Source organism: Genypterus blacodes, unplaced genomic scaffold, assembly GCF_046128005.1.
Source record: "Genypterus blacodes isolate CSIRO-AG114 ecotype Tasmania unplaced genomic scaffold, CSIRO-AGI_Gbla_v1 ptg000029l_1, whole genome shotgun sequence".
NCBI classification, from domain to species: Eukaryota; Metazoa; Chordata; class Actinopteri; order Ophidiiformes; family Ophidiidae; genus Genypterus; species Genypterus blacodes.
This window is the reverse complement of record NW_027466842.1, coordinates 4,322,545-4,339,735: the sequence shown is the minus strand read 5'-3', so window position 1 is coordinate 4,339,735 and position 17,191 is coordinate 4,322,545. Positions and strand designations below refer to the sequence as shown.

General features: G+C 42.6%; 2 protein-coding genes across 6 annotated transcripts in view; one reads left to right on the top strand and one right to left on the bottom strand.

The window, feature by feature from the left end:
• The window catches only part of agap3 (ArfGAP with GTPase domain, ankyrin repeat and PH domain 3), a 100,974-nt gene extending 96,016 nt beyond the window's left edge, over positions 1-4,958 (bottom strand). Inside the window, exon 1 of one of the 2 annotated variants that reach the window (XM_076144661.1) lies at positions 4,020-4,958. In XM_076144661.1, coding sequence (XP_076000776.1) covers positions 4,020-4,395 — 376 coding nt within the window. In that variant the 5' untranslated portion in view covers positions 4,396-4,958. The remainder of the gene's footprint in view (positions 1-4,019) is intronic. The other variant, XM_076144659.1, reaches the window with a different exon arrangement.
• A 4,289-nt stretch (positions 4,959-9,247) lies between these two features.
• Positions 9,248-17,191, top strand: part of rb1cc1 (RB1-inducible coiled-coil 1) — a 75,285-nt gene continuing 67,341 nt past the window's right edge. Inside the window, exons 1-14 of one of the 4 annotated variants that reach the window (XM_076144552.1) lie at positions 9,248-9,332; positions 11,161-11,284; positions 11,372-11,498; positions 11,606-11,776; positions 11,967-12,169; positions 12,412-12,808; positions 12,912-13,082; positions 13,177-13,361; positions 13,486-13,672; positions 13,953-14,034; positions 14,182-14,246; positions 14,341-14,444; positions 14,845-14,971; positions 15,169-17,087. In XM_076144552.1, coding sequence (XP_076000667.1) covers positions 11,214-11,284; positions 11,372-11,498; positions 11,606-11,776; positions 11,967-12,169; positions 12,412-12,808; positions 12,912-13,082; positions 13,177-13,361; positions 13,486-13,672; positions 13,953-14,034; positions 14,182-14,246; positions 14,341-14,444; positions 14,845-14,971; positions 15,169-17,087 — 3,809 coding nt within the window. In that variant the 5' untranslated portion in view covers positions 9,248-9,332; positions 11,161-11,213. Of the gene's footprint in view, positions 9,333-9,930; positions 10,254-10,513; positions 10,583-11,160; positions 11,285-11,371; positions 11,499-11,605; positions 11,777-11,966; positions 12,170-12,411; positions 12,809-12,911; positions 13,083-13,176; positions 13,362-13,485; positions 13,673-13,952; positions 14,035-14,181; positions 14,247-14,340; positions 14,445-14,844; positions 14,972-15,168; positions 17,088-17,191 lie in introns of those variants that run through there. The other 3 variants (XM_076144554.1, XM_076144551.1, XM_076144553.1) reach the window with 3 other exon arrangements.

Genomic DNA, 17,191 nt, shown 5'->3' with positions numbered 1-17,191 from the left:
TTACGTATTGTATTCACAAAATGTGTCATTCCAATCTATCACAAATGGAAATACTACAGCTGTGCCCAAAATCCCAACCATAATGCCCTCAAAACTTCCCATTACAGAAAGAAAAGAACATGGTGGTTGTCTATAACAGGTATAGAACTAAAAATAAATCACAATACAGTTTGCTTTTGCTTGTGAGATCATTGACGCATTATATGTCCTGCCCCCCCTAAGGAGGGACAAAATATTAGCTGTACTTACAATATGTTTCTCAAATCTCAATTTACTACTAACAAAAGAGTACAATGCTGAGGATGCATGTAGGAAGTAGTGAATGGGTGTATGAGGCAGTGGATTCAGGCACACCTTCTATCTAATGCTTGGTCTATCCCTGTACAAGACAATCCTCATTCTCATCCTTAGAGTATGATGAAGATTAATTGCTGCTTTTCCGTTTAGCTTAGTTGGTAAACCACAGGTTTCACAAGACAGCAATCCTACCTGCTAAAAAGATCAAATAGGAAGGCAACAATCACCTCTTCTTACATCTTGGTTTCTTTGTGGTTGCTGTATAAATTGGCTCACTGAAGCCAACGAGTGCCCTGAATATCAATCACTGCAAAAAGGAAAGATGAGAGACTCAAACAAAAACAATACCAACCTAAACCCAGCATGGGTCTTCATCGTGGTCTTTTGGTTGCATATTATGTAAATGTCATATTAATCAACCAAACGACAGAACAACACTAGCAGGAATGGGGATTCATTTTGTAAGCACTGTGATTTCTATTCACTCTTTCTTCAGCATTTTCAACTAAATGCATGAGCCTCTGTTTCCTTAGCAACAGACTCTGCAATGATGCAAGATTGAAGAGGAATAGATCTGCAGTACCACAATGCAGGTGAAGACAAGTCAGCCAATGTCTCCTGTTGCAGACCTTCAAGCCTCTTTGTATTCCGTTTATTAAGACCACTGCATCTAATTGAAAGATAACTGCAACGTTTTCATCACCAGACAAAATTATCTGTCATTGCTTATAAGATGAATACATTATAGATGCTCTTTGTTGCATATAGATCAATCCCCTGCCTACCAATTTTTAAACAATAGGAATACATAAGCCATTTTTAACCATATACATTGTATTTCTATGCTGTGTCATTGCCCTGTTTCGTATTCTTGATCTGGGATTTAACTATTTGAATTGTCTGTGCTTGCAGGTGTGACCACAAAGCCCCAAACATCATAGTTTTGTTTATATTCCCGCGGGTACCAAACACTGGACACAGATAAATAGAGTCTATTCAGGCTTACCTTCTACTTCACCCTGGAAAAAATAGACCTTGCGGTTGAAAATGGCCTTATAGGAAAAGTTAGGTTTCGTAATGTCATATTGACATATTTGTAGACTTTCCAGTCAGCTCTTCACTAACAATTCCACACAGACACACACAAAAACTATAGAGTTAGTGAAGTTACACCAATTTATACCCCACAGCTATAAATATATATGTCATATACTGTACAGTGTGTTTTCAATAGTGACTTACTGTAGGTCAAAACCATGACCCACTGTTCTCACTGGGTGGATATAGATGGCAGTGCGCTATATTTAAAGCTCAATGGAGCAACATATGATATCAAATGCCTCAAGTGACTGTAATGTGAAATCACAGTAATAATGCTGAGCACCAAAATCCATCTTTTCGCCCCTTTTAGCTGAAATTAGAATTTTGAATGTATAGTTCAGTCAAAGTGTTCTTACCCGTTATAAAAAGGATATGTACTATTCTGACTTTCTACAGACATTGCCAAAATGGTGAAGTTCCATGCATATATGAAGTCCTACACCAAATTACAAAGGATTGATATCTATAGTACGGCTACAGAAGGTCAGTTTTTCATTACAACAACCGGTTTTCAGATCTTTTAGGGGGACACAAAAAAGGAAACTTGTCAGCATAACAGCATATCTAAGTGCCCCTAAATGTGTTGTCCTATCATATGCTGGATAAAGATATGCTTTCATTGGGACAATTATGTAACAAAATTCTAAAGCAACAATAAAATGGAGCATCCATTCCTCATGGATTTAGCTGAAACACCAACATTTGTTTTTTTGCACCAGGATGCTTTTTCATCTCATCTGTCATTGAGTCAGTTTTATTCGAGGTCATTGTGCATTTGACAACTACCATATACCAGCCACAAACAACATTGGTTGGAATAGACAACACAATACAAAAGGTGAGAAAAACAACACAAATATCAATTATTATGAAGAATAGAGAAAAACATGCTTGCTAATTTGCGTTATTACAGAGATCTCTTTAAGCTTCATGGAGACAATTATGCTAATCAAAAATAATGAGCCCAATGGCCGTGTTCAAGAACTGATAAAAGAAAGACTATGAAACTCGTCACAGCCTGCGGTTAAGCTGCCTGTGCCTTTGACAGGTAGTGCTGAACATCCTGAAGGAAAATCACTGTGGACTAATGACGACATCTCATGATTTTCCCAGATAAAGATCCTTTCTGACAGCCCTGATGTCTGACAGCCCCATTACAACCTAAATTGTCATTGAATATAATGATGTAAAAGTAATGTCAGCAAGTTTCATCAGATTTCTATTGTTGCCATGACATTATAGCAACTGTTCACATGTCAGACTCTGACTGAATATTCAACTGTTTCCCATAGGAGTATCACTGCTGATTGTCCTCCAAAAGAAGGTCAGAGGTCACAGTCAAGTAATGTAAATCTTGCTCAAAGACACTTCAACAGTGGGAATCCACCACAACATTAGGGTTTTGGACCTCAGTTGAACCACAGTCTCCTAATTCAATGCAACACTGTGTTACAGCCTTGTTAACCTTTACGTTACTGATTAACCTACATTTACACCTGCACTCTTCAATCGTACATGACCTTCCATTTCCTTGTTTCACTGATTGTCTATTTTCTGTCTCAAATTCAACAAAGCAGACGCACTTTCACGTGTAAGCACTAATCAATGAGCTCCGTGGGCGTGGTTGTAAAGTCAAAACTGCAAACTCATTCCTTCTGTGTTGCCTACAAGATGCAAATAGTGTCATCCGCCATAAGGACTGCAAGGAACCACAGATGCAAATGCGTATAGCCTTCACTTGAGAGAGTCCATAATTCTATTCGAGACCCTAGATAGCTGACTGTGATGGCCTATATACTCACTAGTAAGTCACATGCACTGTTGGACGCACTGGATGGATGAGCAGCATGGGAGAAATGCAGAAGGAACCCCCACCATAATCTAATTTAAGACACTGGCATCAAACTGTGCATCATTTTCCACTGATTTTAACGAGCTGCTGGAGCTTCGCACACACCAGGGCGGTCTGGCTTATAGTCTTCATGTCTCTCATTGCCATATTTCACTGGACTATAATAACATTTGGACTTGGTTATCAATTAGAAAAGACCCACCGAGTAAGTTTGTATTCTGGCAATATCCATCATACTCTCTATCCCTGGGAAGCAACTGTGTAAGAGTGTGCCTCTGCATTGTTCAGCTCTCATCAGCAGCGTGTAATACATGAATTCACATCTAGTAGCCTCCACACTGCTTCACTGAAATGGGCTTCTAAAAACAAATCTCACTGTTTACACCTTCTGCAGCTCACTGAAAGTCACATGATGGTGTGTGTGTCTGAAGTGAGACAACAATGCTTCTTTTGACAAATATTAGGCAGCAGAGCCATTTTGTTGGGCTAATAACAATTGCAAAAGGCTGCCTCTTGTAATTGCGATTGAATACTTTGTTGTTTACACACAGCAGTAGATCAGTGCAATTATTTCTTTGAATAGGGATATGAGATCAGCTACACCCCCAGTGCTCCTGACCCCAAAGTGTGATTGTTGACACTGTGCTGTGCGCCCATGACAATGTTTCCAGTGTGCATAAAAGGAAAAGGAGCCCCCCGAACACCCCCCTCCCCTTACAATCCCCAATGAATGAGCGGCAGCAAGCCAATACGATTTCCTCCTACTCACCTTCAATAGATATTACATGCTCTCGGATCTGGTTCTGCAAGGCCAGGTCATCGATGCGCTCGATCAGGTCGTAGATTGCGTAAATGTTGGGATGGACAGACTCGAACCGATGGATCTCTGCCCTGATGGCGGCTGAGTTGGACAAAACAAACTGCGAGCCTGCTGGGCCGGGCTGGGAAGCCTGGCCCGAAACAGTCCCCGAGCCGAACTGTCCAGCCCCTGAGCTCGCAGACGATCCGGATCCGAACTGGGACGGGATGGACTGGGGCACTTGGACGGGAACTGGAGCCGGGACCGTGCCTGGAGTGGGCATGGCTGGCTGAGACTGCTGCGAGAGACCAGACACGGACACTGGGACGCTCGACTGGAAATTCATCTTGTCTCGGAGCAAACTAACTCTTTACAACCGCGACACAGATATACAGGGTAAAATTACAAATTCGAGCGGGGCGAACAAAAGAAGTCCGCGCGAACTGGTGATCTGGAAAACGATCGGCGCAGAAGCATCAATAGTTGGTCGCCAACTGCAACAAAAAGCGGCTCTTGATCATATTATTAAAACTTGACTGTGATTCATTTTCCGTTATTGGCCAGTTCTGTCCTGGGCCCCTTTTCTGTGGCTAACAAACCCGCGATGCCTACGACTTGGACACTCCTGGAGGGGCTACGGCGCCGCTTCGGTCAAAGCCGTTTTCCACAGCTGCTCTGTTTGGAGGAGACAATGGGCTCGGCTTCAGCGAGGCGCCCTGGTCCACTGCCGTCTATGCGTTGTTTCTGCGCTGAAATGAAATCGCGTTGAGTCCTCTATGGTCCAAGTGGTCCCTGCCCAGCGCCCTCCTCCGCATGCTGAAACGTCACCCATCACGTAATTGTACTTGAGATGGGGGAGGGTGTGATTTGATTGGGTGGAGGGGGAGAAAATCGCAACGTGCACATCATTATAATAACCTACCTGGTAGTTATGCAACCACAAAAGCTGGGAACTGCAAGATGGAAAACCAGATTAGCAAGTTATCATTTGTTACGAGTGTTATTGTGCAACATATAACATAGTCATTTACAAATACTTCCACACACAAGACGCAGACTGCATTATGAGCTATGGGTGGATTTTGGATAAATATGGATTTTTGTGCCACTAACAGAAATATTCATCCGCTTGTAAATCACACAGATCACCATCTGAGGAAACATCCATCAACACACTTTACATTGTATTATCTTGTATTGTATTATCTTACAACCCATTATTACCCGAGTGTGTGTATGTGTGTGTGTGTGTGTGTGTGTCTGTGATTCAAAATCACAGCCTAAAAAGGCAGTACAGGCTATTTGCAAGAGGATCAAGGATGTCATCTGCTGGACACACACCACATTTGTCTCAGAGAATAAGGAAATGCAAAATAAAGGAATTTCGGCTTGGGATCAGGTCAGAAAAGGGCAGAAGTGTAGGGTAGAGTACAAATCTGTCAGCCTTCTTAGACAGTATTTGGATGTCACATTTACTATATGTTTACAATAGAAGTGCTGTGCGTAGATCACACTGGATTATTCCTGGTAGAGGGGAGATAGAGCCACCTGTTGGTGTGAATGCATATTGCAACTGCAGCTGTTCAGGGCCAAATTCTTAGTGCAGCATGTGTGGTTGAATGACCGATCAAACATAGAAAAAACACGTGGGGGTGACTGATCCACAGGCTCAGTGGCTTCACTCTGTGATGAAGTGTAACACATAGTGTGAAAGAGAAGCAATGCAGAAGTAGTAAAATGCAGAAAATTAGTTCCTGATTCATTTTCAGGTTTCTGGAACCCTTAAAGCTCATATTTGAAAGGAGAGCTACACCGGTTTCGTGTGACAATGTATAAGAAGAATGACAACGAAGCCCATCCAACATATACTAAAGTATTCCTGATCTTTTCCTATACATTATTCCCACCTGCGTGTTTCAGCACCAATATAGCTAGACTTAACACAGCTCAGCCACCAAAATCTTTACACAGCTGTTTTGACATGACACCACTTTGTGGTGTCTGTTGTGGGAGACTGCAGGCAGGGCTGTGGCCAGCTATGAGGTCAGCGAGGTCCAGACCTTGGTAATTAGTTCAGAGTGAAATTACAAATCATCGATATAACTGTATAAATAGACAAGGGTTGAAAACTCCTCCCGAGAGTCTGCCTGGCAGCTGTGTGTGTGTGTGTGTGTGTGTGTGTGTGTGTGTGTGTGTGTGTGTGTGTGTGTGTGTGTGTGTGTGTGTGTGTGTGTGTGTGTGGCTATTGAGTGCAATGACGTGGCCCCTAACTCCCAGTACTCCCCCAATCCTCCACTGACGTGTGAGTGAAACTGACAGATCTCAAGCATGTGGTGAAGAAAAGGTAACCTAAAAGCACCTATCATAGTGTAATTGCTAAGAAATGTTCATAAGAACATTATCTAGAGCATCAACATATGCAGCCAAAACACTGTTAAGTGAAATGATTGTCGGTTGGATATGACCTGTGTAAACATGTGCACGATCATTCTCTGCCATGAGAAAGCTCAAAATGTTTAATGATCAACTCACAGGACTCGTTTACTGGAAAATGAAACTCGTCAAGGAGGGAGGAATTTTCAAAATCCTGGTCATTGCCCTGCCTGCAATTATGCCAGCTGGTTGATGAGATAAAAAACAAGTGAATATTTGTTTCGGGAATCTCACAGTATCAGCATTTGAAGCTATACATACACATGATATAATTCTAACAATGAACCACTGAAAACATACATACAACAAACTGTTCACTACATATATCCATGTATCCTCAGCCTTCTGCCACCATCTGTTGACCAAAATTTGGAACTCCCCTTCCAAACACATGACTACACTCCATTTTTGAGTAAACAGAATTTGCAGAAACAGTAATCTCATTGTTTGAGTTATACATGAGGACCTTTATGTCATTTTCCAGTTCATTTCAGTGTGAATGTCCTCCTATTCATCACATATTAATATAATCACGACAGTTACATACCCGTCTTGCCTGTAGCTCTGAAATTCTTCTTAACAAACCTCGGCTAGCAATTGCTAAGAGAGGTTGAAAGATATAAGACTGACTTTATAAACTTTATCTGTATCATTTTACGCTTCTCGTCAACATAACATCCACAGCTTGCAGCGCTTCCTCCGTGCAGCTTTTCTGCGTGAATCATGATTGTTTGTGTATTGACAGATGACACTTTTGGCGCTGCTATTATGGCCCATATTCTCTGAGTTATGACATATGATGTGCCTGCAGGGCTTTCCCTTTTGGCAAATGGCCGACCCAACATGTTGTATTTGACAATACAACACAGCACAAATATCCATTGTCAATTTCACACAAAACCTCACGTATTAGCATCAGATTTTGCAGTTAGGAAAGCTTATTGTATTCACGATTGCATCTGTTGATATATTGATGACCTCCTAAAATATTATGACACAGACATACTACATGTGTGCACACAGTGGCTTTTTGTATTTTCATAAGAAATTGCAAATGAAGACACACACATAAACAGAAATTGAGATCATTTGAGGTTGGGATACGCAAGCTCATTCTATCTTGGTTAATTTGGATAACATTTGAGTTTTACTGAGCTGCACAGACTGTTGCAAGTAATTTTAATCATCCAACTGACTGTCTTTCTTTGTGTTCCAAATGATCTGAAAGAGCCTGTGAGAGCTGCTCCAGGACACTGGAAGCCGCCATGAATAAGAGATCAACAGCAGATTTTCATCTACACCCAGAAGGAGCGATATATATGAAACCCTGTCTGAATTATTCATCATAATTTTTACTTGCAGAGATGAGGACTAAAAACCAAATTCTCAAAATCACTTGTGGCTAAAATGTCCATGTGAATATTTAACAAACTCTAGACAATTCAAATGTAGCATTTCTTAACTGTGTGATCACAGTCTTGTGTTGTATAAAGTATAATCGCTAAATATTTATCCTCAAGCGATAGGTAAAGAGATTCTGTCCATCCTGCCAATCACATTTGTGTGTAACCTCTACATCCGCTCATGCTAGCTCCAAATGCCATTTAAGGAAGTAACCAGTGATCCGGAGTGTCAGTGGACTGAACACATGCCTCACAGATTTCAGATAGCTGTGCCTGCATGTGACCCCACTGGCTGCTAAGGCTGTTTTCATTGCTCACATCAAGTGGCCAAACCACTTTAACACAAGTTTACATAAAACACAGTCAATACACTATTGAACACTTTCACTTGTTACATATTGCTTTCAAAGATTGCATTGTTTTAACCTGGAGGAATTGTTTGATTCCATCAACTCAGTGTTTCCATGCTTTGATTACAGCAGACTTGGAAAAAAGATGAGGCTTTCTAAGACACATCGCTGCACAGTTAAATTATAGGACTCAAAATAGACATGCTGTAGCTTAAAAGGCGCAGTCAAACAGCAACAACAAACACATTTTTTCAGGGTTTAACCGCACAATACAGAAGACATTCCTCTATTCAAAAAACCTTGTCTTCTCTGGTATGAGATGTGTATGACGCAATATATTACACAATTATTCTATATATCATATTACACTCTAATGGACCTCTTTGGCACAGTATCGCATCTGAATCTTTTTGTTACAAGATTTCTGACTGATTATGATGTAAGAAGTAATTAGAGCATAAAGAACAACACATAATACATTTTAATTTCATGTCTTAAATTGAATTACATTGAACACAAAGGGTGTGCACCACTAATGTTAATTTGAGAACCTTATTTATAATAAGCACAGATTGCATATCCAATCAATAATTACAAAATTGAGGTCTCTTCAGTATACTATGGGACAGCGGTATCTTATATCTGTATCTGATAATAGTACCAGCTGATATCAGATTTAAGATCCTTGCCCAATGAATTTGCAAGGATCCCTTTTTTTGCCCTCTGAAGTAAGCCTACAGGCCATTCCCTCAGCTTTGTGTGAAGAGAAACCAACAGTCAGTCAGTTAATACGTTGGTCATAATCACATCATACGTAGCCTGTTTCCATCAATCAACTATCCCAGGGAGAGCTCAGAACGATGGAAGTTTTAATGAAACATAAGAACTTTGCAGTAAAACTAGTAAGAGGCTAAAAAATGACGTGAATTGTGCCGTAGATGGGGTTCATCGGCCACATTCTGCAGCCTACATTAACCACACCCCTTCTCATGTTGCAGCAAAACACTCCACAGCTTGTTTTTATTTTCCCAGAATTCACCGAGGAAAGCACAGTGACGAAGGCGGATTCTGCTGGGGGATTCGAGTGGACGGAAAGAGTTGAGTCTTTTGAACTTATGCAATCTGACCTTTATTTTGACTTGTTTTGTTTATTTATTTTATACATACATATATAATACTAACCCGAGGAAATGTAAATTGAACGGTAGTAAGGATAGAAAGAAAAACGTAGAACTTACCAGTAGAGGTTTCTGGAATTGAATTCGGACGACTGCGAAAAGAAATCCATTGTAAGCAACATAACCACGAGGCTAACTCAAATATAATCCCGAGACAAATTCGTAATTAAATTATGGATTCACATTTCAAACGTGGTCAAGCCAGTTAGCAAAACAAAAACCTAAAATAAACATTATAACAACACTTTTTCAACGTCTGCTGCGTCAAAGGATTCAACACGTGTAGGTTTCGCAGAATGTGATCTACTTTGGCTGTTTCATTCATCTTTATTGCACACGCGTCGTCGTAAAATGTATAACATTATAATAAACTACCCTGAAAATTTGGCTTAAGTATACAAACAGCATATAGATGATGTTACGAACAATTTTTCGCAAAGATCACAACTTGACGCTCGTATCGGACGAAACTGGTCTTTGTTGGATCACTTCTGACTAGATCGTTTACGAAGCGCACATCAACTGAGGACAACAACAAAACAGACACAGCTACTGAAAGGCTGTTAGCGTAGTTGGCTAACTACCTCAGATAAACAATTGGTCTTTTAGCTCTGTGTCTCACACGATTCGCCGACTTGTAAATACTTATTATTTATTTTAGAGCTATATTATCCATATCTGAAGACTATCATGCCTCTGAGCTGTTCTTTGGGTCATCTTAGTCTAGCTCTCGTCTGCTAGGTGGTTTGCTAAGCTAGCTCAGTATGCCAAGCAAAAGCAGTTTAGCTAGCAGGTGCTAGCTAGCCAAGAGGGACCAAGAACAGAGAGATGATAAACAAGGTAAGATGAACGCCATCGACCTTTCGAAACATCTACTGCGGGGGCCGGTTCATATATCTATATGAGTGACATCATGTACGTGTTGTTGTCCTGGTTAATCTAATTACTTGTGTCAAAATAATCGACGCTAGTTATATCTAACGCTATGTACCGCTAGCCTTACAGCTGCTACCTAGCTAGCTGGTAGCCAATGAGCAATCTTATAACGGTTTATCCACGATTAGCCTGACTGTTACCGCCGGTGGCCCCCGCTCTGGGACTCTAGCCGTGGCTACCTTGCTGTGGAGGTTAATGGTCACGTTTGGCCGTTGTTGCCATGTCCTAACACGGTAAATACAACTTAAATTCGGGAACTGGAGAATACTGTTAACTGAGCAAGCGTTAGTAAAGTTAGCCATTAGCCAAGAGCAGTTTAATTCACGTTAGTGAGATATATGATAGCAACCCGGGCACATCAACAGGCTAACACGTGGTTGTAACCTAGTTTAGTCTTTCTTAATGTGTAACAACGTTAGCATAGAGTACATCAGGGCAGCGTTGTACTCCAAAAGAACGTCAATAAACGTTAGCTAACAGCTGGCAGTGACTGACCGAATAATGCTACAACATGCTGCTTAGACGATGCTTTACTCTTCCAGCAGGCCAATTTGTTAGGTTACCTCCAAATGATTCTACTCTAGACACTAGCGACTTATATGTCAACATAGTGACCCAGCCCATTATGAAGTATACAGTAGCTTGTTGTGGCCTTACAAATGTAAGATCATCAAAGGAAACGCACACATGTAACGCCATTGTTCTTAGCCATAGCAGTGATGCGTACTCCTCTCGTAACAATGCCCAACTTAATAAATTGTGAAAGCTGATTTTTCTTGGTGCTAATATTTGTTTCTGCTTGTTTTCACAGGGTGGCCTTGAATGACTAAATGAGCAAGTGCAAAGACCTGTGGGAGATTCAACATGAAGTTGTATGTGTTCCAGGTCAACAATGGCAGCACGCTGACATTCGACACTGATCTCGCTGTCCAAACGTGAGGAATTGCAGTGGTATCAATAATAGCTTGTGGTTGGTGTGTCTTGCTGATTTATTTATCTAATCTATTTTTCTTTTGTCTTAGTGTGTTGGAGCTCAAACATGCCATCCAAGCCAAATATAAGATTGCAATTCAACATCAAGTCCTTGTTGTCAATGGAGGGGAGTGTATGGCTGCGGAGAGGCGGGTCTGCAGTTACAGTGCTGGCACTGTGAGTTTTTGTACCTTTTTTGAGTGCTTTTTTATCTTTTGAGTCATGCAAGTGGAATATGTGGCTGTTCTGGCAACTAAGATTTGTTTGCTTCTCTTGACCTTTAGGAAACCAACCCCATATTTCTCTTCAATAAAGAGATGATCTTGTGTGACCGGGATCCAACAATTCCCAAAACCACCTTCTCAATTGAGAGTGAGATTCAGGTGAAGGTGGAGGAGTCTCTGTTGATGCCGGCCGTTTTTCACACAGTTGCCTCGCGAACACAACTTGCTGTGGTAATTATCAACCTTTTCTATAAAAGTTGCCATGTCCAACTTTCAGCCTGATTGAAGCCATTGCTTTGTGATGTTTTGTCTGTCACCGTACGATTACATAATTTATTTACATCTTTCTCTCATATGGAACAAAGTCATTCTAACCGCTGTAACTAAACGTGATCCTGATTTGTGACATTGTTGATTTCAGGAAATGTTTGATGTTGCCAAGACACTTTGCTCTTTCTGTGAACGTTTGGTTCACGATGAACACCTCCAACACCAAGGCTGGGCTGCTATCATGGCTAATTTGGATGACTGCACTCTGTCCTGTCAGAAGTTGCTCTGCAAGTTTGACACTGCATACAGAAATTATCAGAAAGACTTGGAGGAGATTAAAGTGAAGCTGTCAAAGTAGGTGTACGCTCCACTTCCGCGAACTTGCAAATTCTGTATGTTGGGCAGTTTTTATCGCCTGCGTGTTGCATTTTCATAAATAAGTAACTCTTGAAATATTAGCTCATTATAGCAATTTCAGAAGTGACAGTGAGAAAAATGCACGCAACAATATTTCTGGGGATTTCTGTGGACTTAACAGGTTCACAGAATTGAGATTTTACTTGGATGTCTTAACACACCTTTTGTTATGTCTGCAGGTTAGGCACAGCAGTATCTGTCATGGCCAGGATTCCTCTGCTGGAATGTTTAACAAGACATAGTTACAGAGAGAGCATGGAGAAGTCGAGCTCAACCCCAGGAAAGGATTCAGACGAAACGGAGGGAGAGAAATCCACTGACTCTGTGCGCTGCGCTGCTGATGCACAGAAGCCACCATCCTCCTCTGGCGGGAGAACGGGAGACCAGGAAACAAATGAAATGACTGACAGCGGCGGGTTGAGATCGGCCCTGGAGGATGACGACGACGACGACGACACTCCAGACCTGGCCAGCTTTCTCCCTTTCAACGTCACACTATTAGACTGGATCAACGTGCAGGACAGGCCCAATGATGTGGAATCCGTTGTGAGGAAATGCTTTGACTCCATCAATAGGGTGAGTCACGCTTTCATGAATAGACCCATTTAACTTGTGCCCTGTAATAAGAAACTGCCGAAGATAATAATCAAGACCTTTTATGAAATGTTCTGTCTTTCAGCTTGATCCACGGATTATTCAGCCCTTTCTGGCAGATTGTCAAGATACAGTTGCCAAACTAGATAATCAAAACATGAAAGCCATCAAGGGGCTTGAGGACAGGTTGTTTGCTCTCGACCAAATGATTGCAAGCTGTAAGCAATTGGTGAAAGAACAGAAAGAACTCGCTCAGGTAAGATGGAAGCTCTACACTTGGTATAAAGCTTTCCCTGTCTTCCACTCCGTTATAATAAGCATATACATTATTTTTTTTAATCTGTTTACAGGGATTTTTGGCTAATCAGAAGCGGGCCGAAAACCTGAAAGACACTTCTGTTCTGCCCGACTTGTGTCTGAGTCATACCAATCAGCTGATGCTCATGCTGAACAACCACAGGAAGTTGCTGGACATCAAAAAGAAGTGCACCACCGCCAAACAAGAACTAGCAAACAACCTTCAAGTCCGACTCAAGTAAAACCAAAACCACTTATTTCCATTTAAATTGCTTGTTTCAAATTTAGCTTTTGCTGATTTTTTTTAAAGCGCAAGGAAAGTCAAATTGCAAGTTTAACACGGGTAATGGGTTTTGCTTTAGATGGTGCTGCTACGTCATGCTTCACGCAGACCAGGACGGGGAGAAGCTCCAGGCTCTCCTCAGACTGCTGACGGAGCTGGTGGAGCGGGTGAGGGTGGTGGACGCCCTCAGCACCGTCCCTCAGATGTACTGCTTGGCCGTGGTGGAAGTCGTCCGAAGAAAGATGTTTATGCGTCACTATAGAGAGGTTGGTGCCTTGATTTTCACTCTTTATTTTTATTGTTTAACACTGGTATCATTATTTGATTAGGGTGGTAGACTAGGTGTTCTTTGCAGTTTCAGAGATATCTTAAAGATTGTTCAACTTTGACTCTTAAACTTACAAAGAAAATGCCCTTATATCCTTTCACTAACTACCTATTCAGGACAGATCCGCTTTAGATCTGCTGCAATCTCATCCTAAAATTGGTCCTTGATAAAAGAAGTTCCTTGTGTTCTTGTAAAAACCAAACCTTTAATGTTTTCAGTGGGCCTATGCACTTGTGAAGGATGGGAAACAACTTTACGAGGCAGAAAAGTACAAAAGGGAAACGTTTGGGAAGCTCTTCAGTAAGTACCTTTTTCGAAACGTGTCAACTAGGTCGTCTCTGTGTGTGTGTGTGTCACCTCAGAACACACTGCACCTTTCAAATTGCAGAAAGTTTCCAACCAGGAGCAGAGCTTTCTAATGTATTCACTTTTTGTTTTACTTTGCAGGAAAGTCTTTCCTCAGAAATCGCTTGTTCAGAGGGCTCGATTCATGGCCTCCAACATCATTTTGTGTAAGTTTGGATCGGCAGCCCTCCTGCTAAAACGTGTTGCGAATACTAATCTCGTTCCAGTGTTTTTAACCGGTCTTTTTGTTCCTGTTGATAGACACGAAGACCCAGAAAGTTTGATGATGAACTTCCAGACATCTCCCTTGATGACCTGCAATACTTGAAATCTTGTTGTCCGGCGGAGGTGCAGCCTTTCCTCATGTAAGTCATTGTCCTCCACCGCTGAAATGATTCCAGATGTGTGATATGACGTGTACACAAGGATATGGGCAATTACAATAGCTACACAGTATTTAAAAGTGTATTTTTGACAATACTTCGAAATCAAATTAATTACCATCTTATACATGGAAGCTAAACTTTTGACATTGTTGACTGTTTAATCGGAATTCTTACTACCTAGTCCACATTTTTTTTATGTATTGGTAAGGTAGGAGTCTGGTAATAGTGTTGTGAATGATAAATAAACCCAGCTTATGTTTGAGTAAACTTGTGCCTGCTTGGGTCAGGTTGCAGACCTTTGCCCCTGGCTGATAATCGTACAGGAAAAAGCCCTAAGGAATGTCTGAAGTTAAGCTTTCTGTGTTTCTTTTCTCCTTAGGGTTCCCACGGTGTGTGACTTTGAGCCTTTGAGTCGGCACTTTCGCACGCTTCAGCAGTTGGTCCAGGCTGCCCAGAGTGTTGATGAGATGTCTCAAACTATCACTGACCTGCTAAGCGAACAAAGGGTAATGACAACTTCATGAACAGTATTTTCTTGTTTCATGCAACCCTTTGCTGACGATGCTGGGTATTAAAGTTTGCTGAATGTGAATACGCATTTACTGTGCCATTCAATTCAACGTGCGACAACCCTTTTTATCGTCTGACTTATGTGTATGTTCATTCATTGGTCTCATTCTGTTCATTTCCTCTTCTCTTCCAGGCGTCCTATAGTCAGAGATCAACCACGCAGACCCTCCAGTCTGAAAGCATCCCTGGGACCACAACCCCCATGTCCTCTAAAACTCCCTCTTCTCTCGGCCTTCATGGACCCAGCTGCCAGCCACTACATGTTCCTGTCCCAGCCCCTTTGGAGGACTTATCCCCGGACAGCATTGACGCACAAACGTTTGACTTTGAAACCATTGCCCATCCAAACATGGACCCAGTCCTCCAGCAGGGCTCTCTCGACTTGGATTCCCTGGCGGAGAGCCCTGAGTCAGACTTCATGTCTGCCGTCAATGAGTTTGTCATTGAGGAGAACCTGATTTCCCCCAACCCCATTAGTGACCCCATCAGCCCAGAAATGATGGTGGAGTCGCTGTATTCCTCTGTTATCAACGCTATCGACATCAAGCGAATGCAGGATACTACAATACTAGAGCGGGAGAACTCACAGATCACCACTCTGAAGCACGTTGTTGACAAGTATCGGTCCGCTGCAGAGGAGGCACAGTCCAACTTGCGGAGTGTGAAGGACGACATGTGTCATTTACGAGGTCTGGTACTTAAAGAACAACGTGACTTTGGTCTCGCTCTGAAGACCATGACCACAGAGGTACGCAGCACTGTGGACCACATCTACCGCAGTCACGAACTGGAGTTGAGAGAGCAGCACCAAAGTGAGCTATTCTCGCTTCGGCAAGACCTGGAGAACCAGGTCCAGGTCTTAACAGAGGAAAATCGGGTGAACCAGAATATTGTCCGAGATGTGCAGCGTGCCATGCTGGAGCTGGAGGGGCTTCTGGAGCGGAAAGAGAAGGAACTCACTCAGCTGGAGAGCGAGAAAGAACGCTGGGTAGAAACGCACGCAAAGCAAACGGAGAGAATCCAAGACCTCGAGCGGATCGTCGGTGATCAAGCTGAAGAGGTCAAAACTCTTTCAACCTCCAAAGAGTCCCTCACCAGCCAGGTGGAGAATCTTCACCTTGAGATTGAACGTAGCCAGCTGAAAATTCGTCAGGAGTTGGAGGATGTCGAGCGAACCCACTTAAAGGAGCTGGAGGACAGAATGACCCAGGAGCACAAGGCCCAGCTGGAGAACCTCACTAGGGACAATGTGGACGCTCTGGAACACCTGGCTGTGGAAAATAGGGCCAAGTTAAGTGAGGCAGCTGATCACCATGCTGCCACCTTGAAAGAGAGGGACGTCCAACTCAAGGACTTGGAAGCTCGCGTTGCGGAGCTCGCAGACCTCCGCTGCAAGTTAGAGGTAGAGCTGGCACTCAAAGAGTCCGAGACTGAAGAGGCCAGGCTGTTATTTGAGGAAGCCAAAGCGCAGCAGGCCGAGGCGGTCAAGTCCCAAGTCGAGGCCGAGACGAAATCCCTGTGTAACGAGCTGACGGATCTCAAGAAACAGCTTCAGTTAAAAAATGCGGAATATGAGGTGGACTTAGCGGAGCTGAGGAGTCTAATGCGGATCGAGAAGGACCACTGCATCTCAGAATTGGTGGACCGGCACGAGGAGGAAAGTACTTTGTTGCGCGGCGAGCTTTCCTCCCTGCAGCAGCAAGCCTGTGATGTAGCGAGGACACATTTGGAGCAGCAGGAGACACTCAAGTCAGACTTAGACCAGCAAGTGGCCGCTCACAGTGAAGAGAAAAAAAGGCTGCAGAGGAGTTTTCAGGAGCAGGAGGAAGAGATGAGGACTGTTATCAGCAATTTGCAGGCCGAAAACGACCAGCTCTCCAAAACACTAGAGCGGGACAGGCAAGGAAGCTTAGAGAAAGAAGAGGCCTCCAAGGTTCTTTCACCTGATGCCTGTAAAGAGTTAGAGCAGCAAAAGGAGGAGACGCTGAAGAGACTGACGGACAGAATTGGACAACTTGAGAATGAGCTTCATGAGAGACAATCCTTAGAAAGGTAAATGGTCGAGCACATTAACCTATCTTAACTATGCTGCTACTACTATTACTGTTTCTGTTAGTTTAAATGACATGCTGCGAGAATATTGGAGATTCAATACG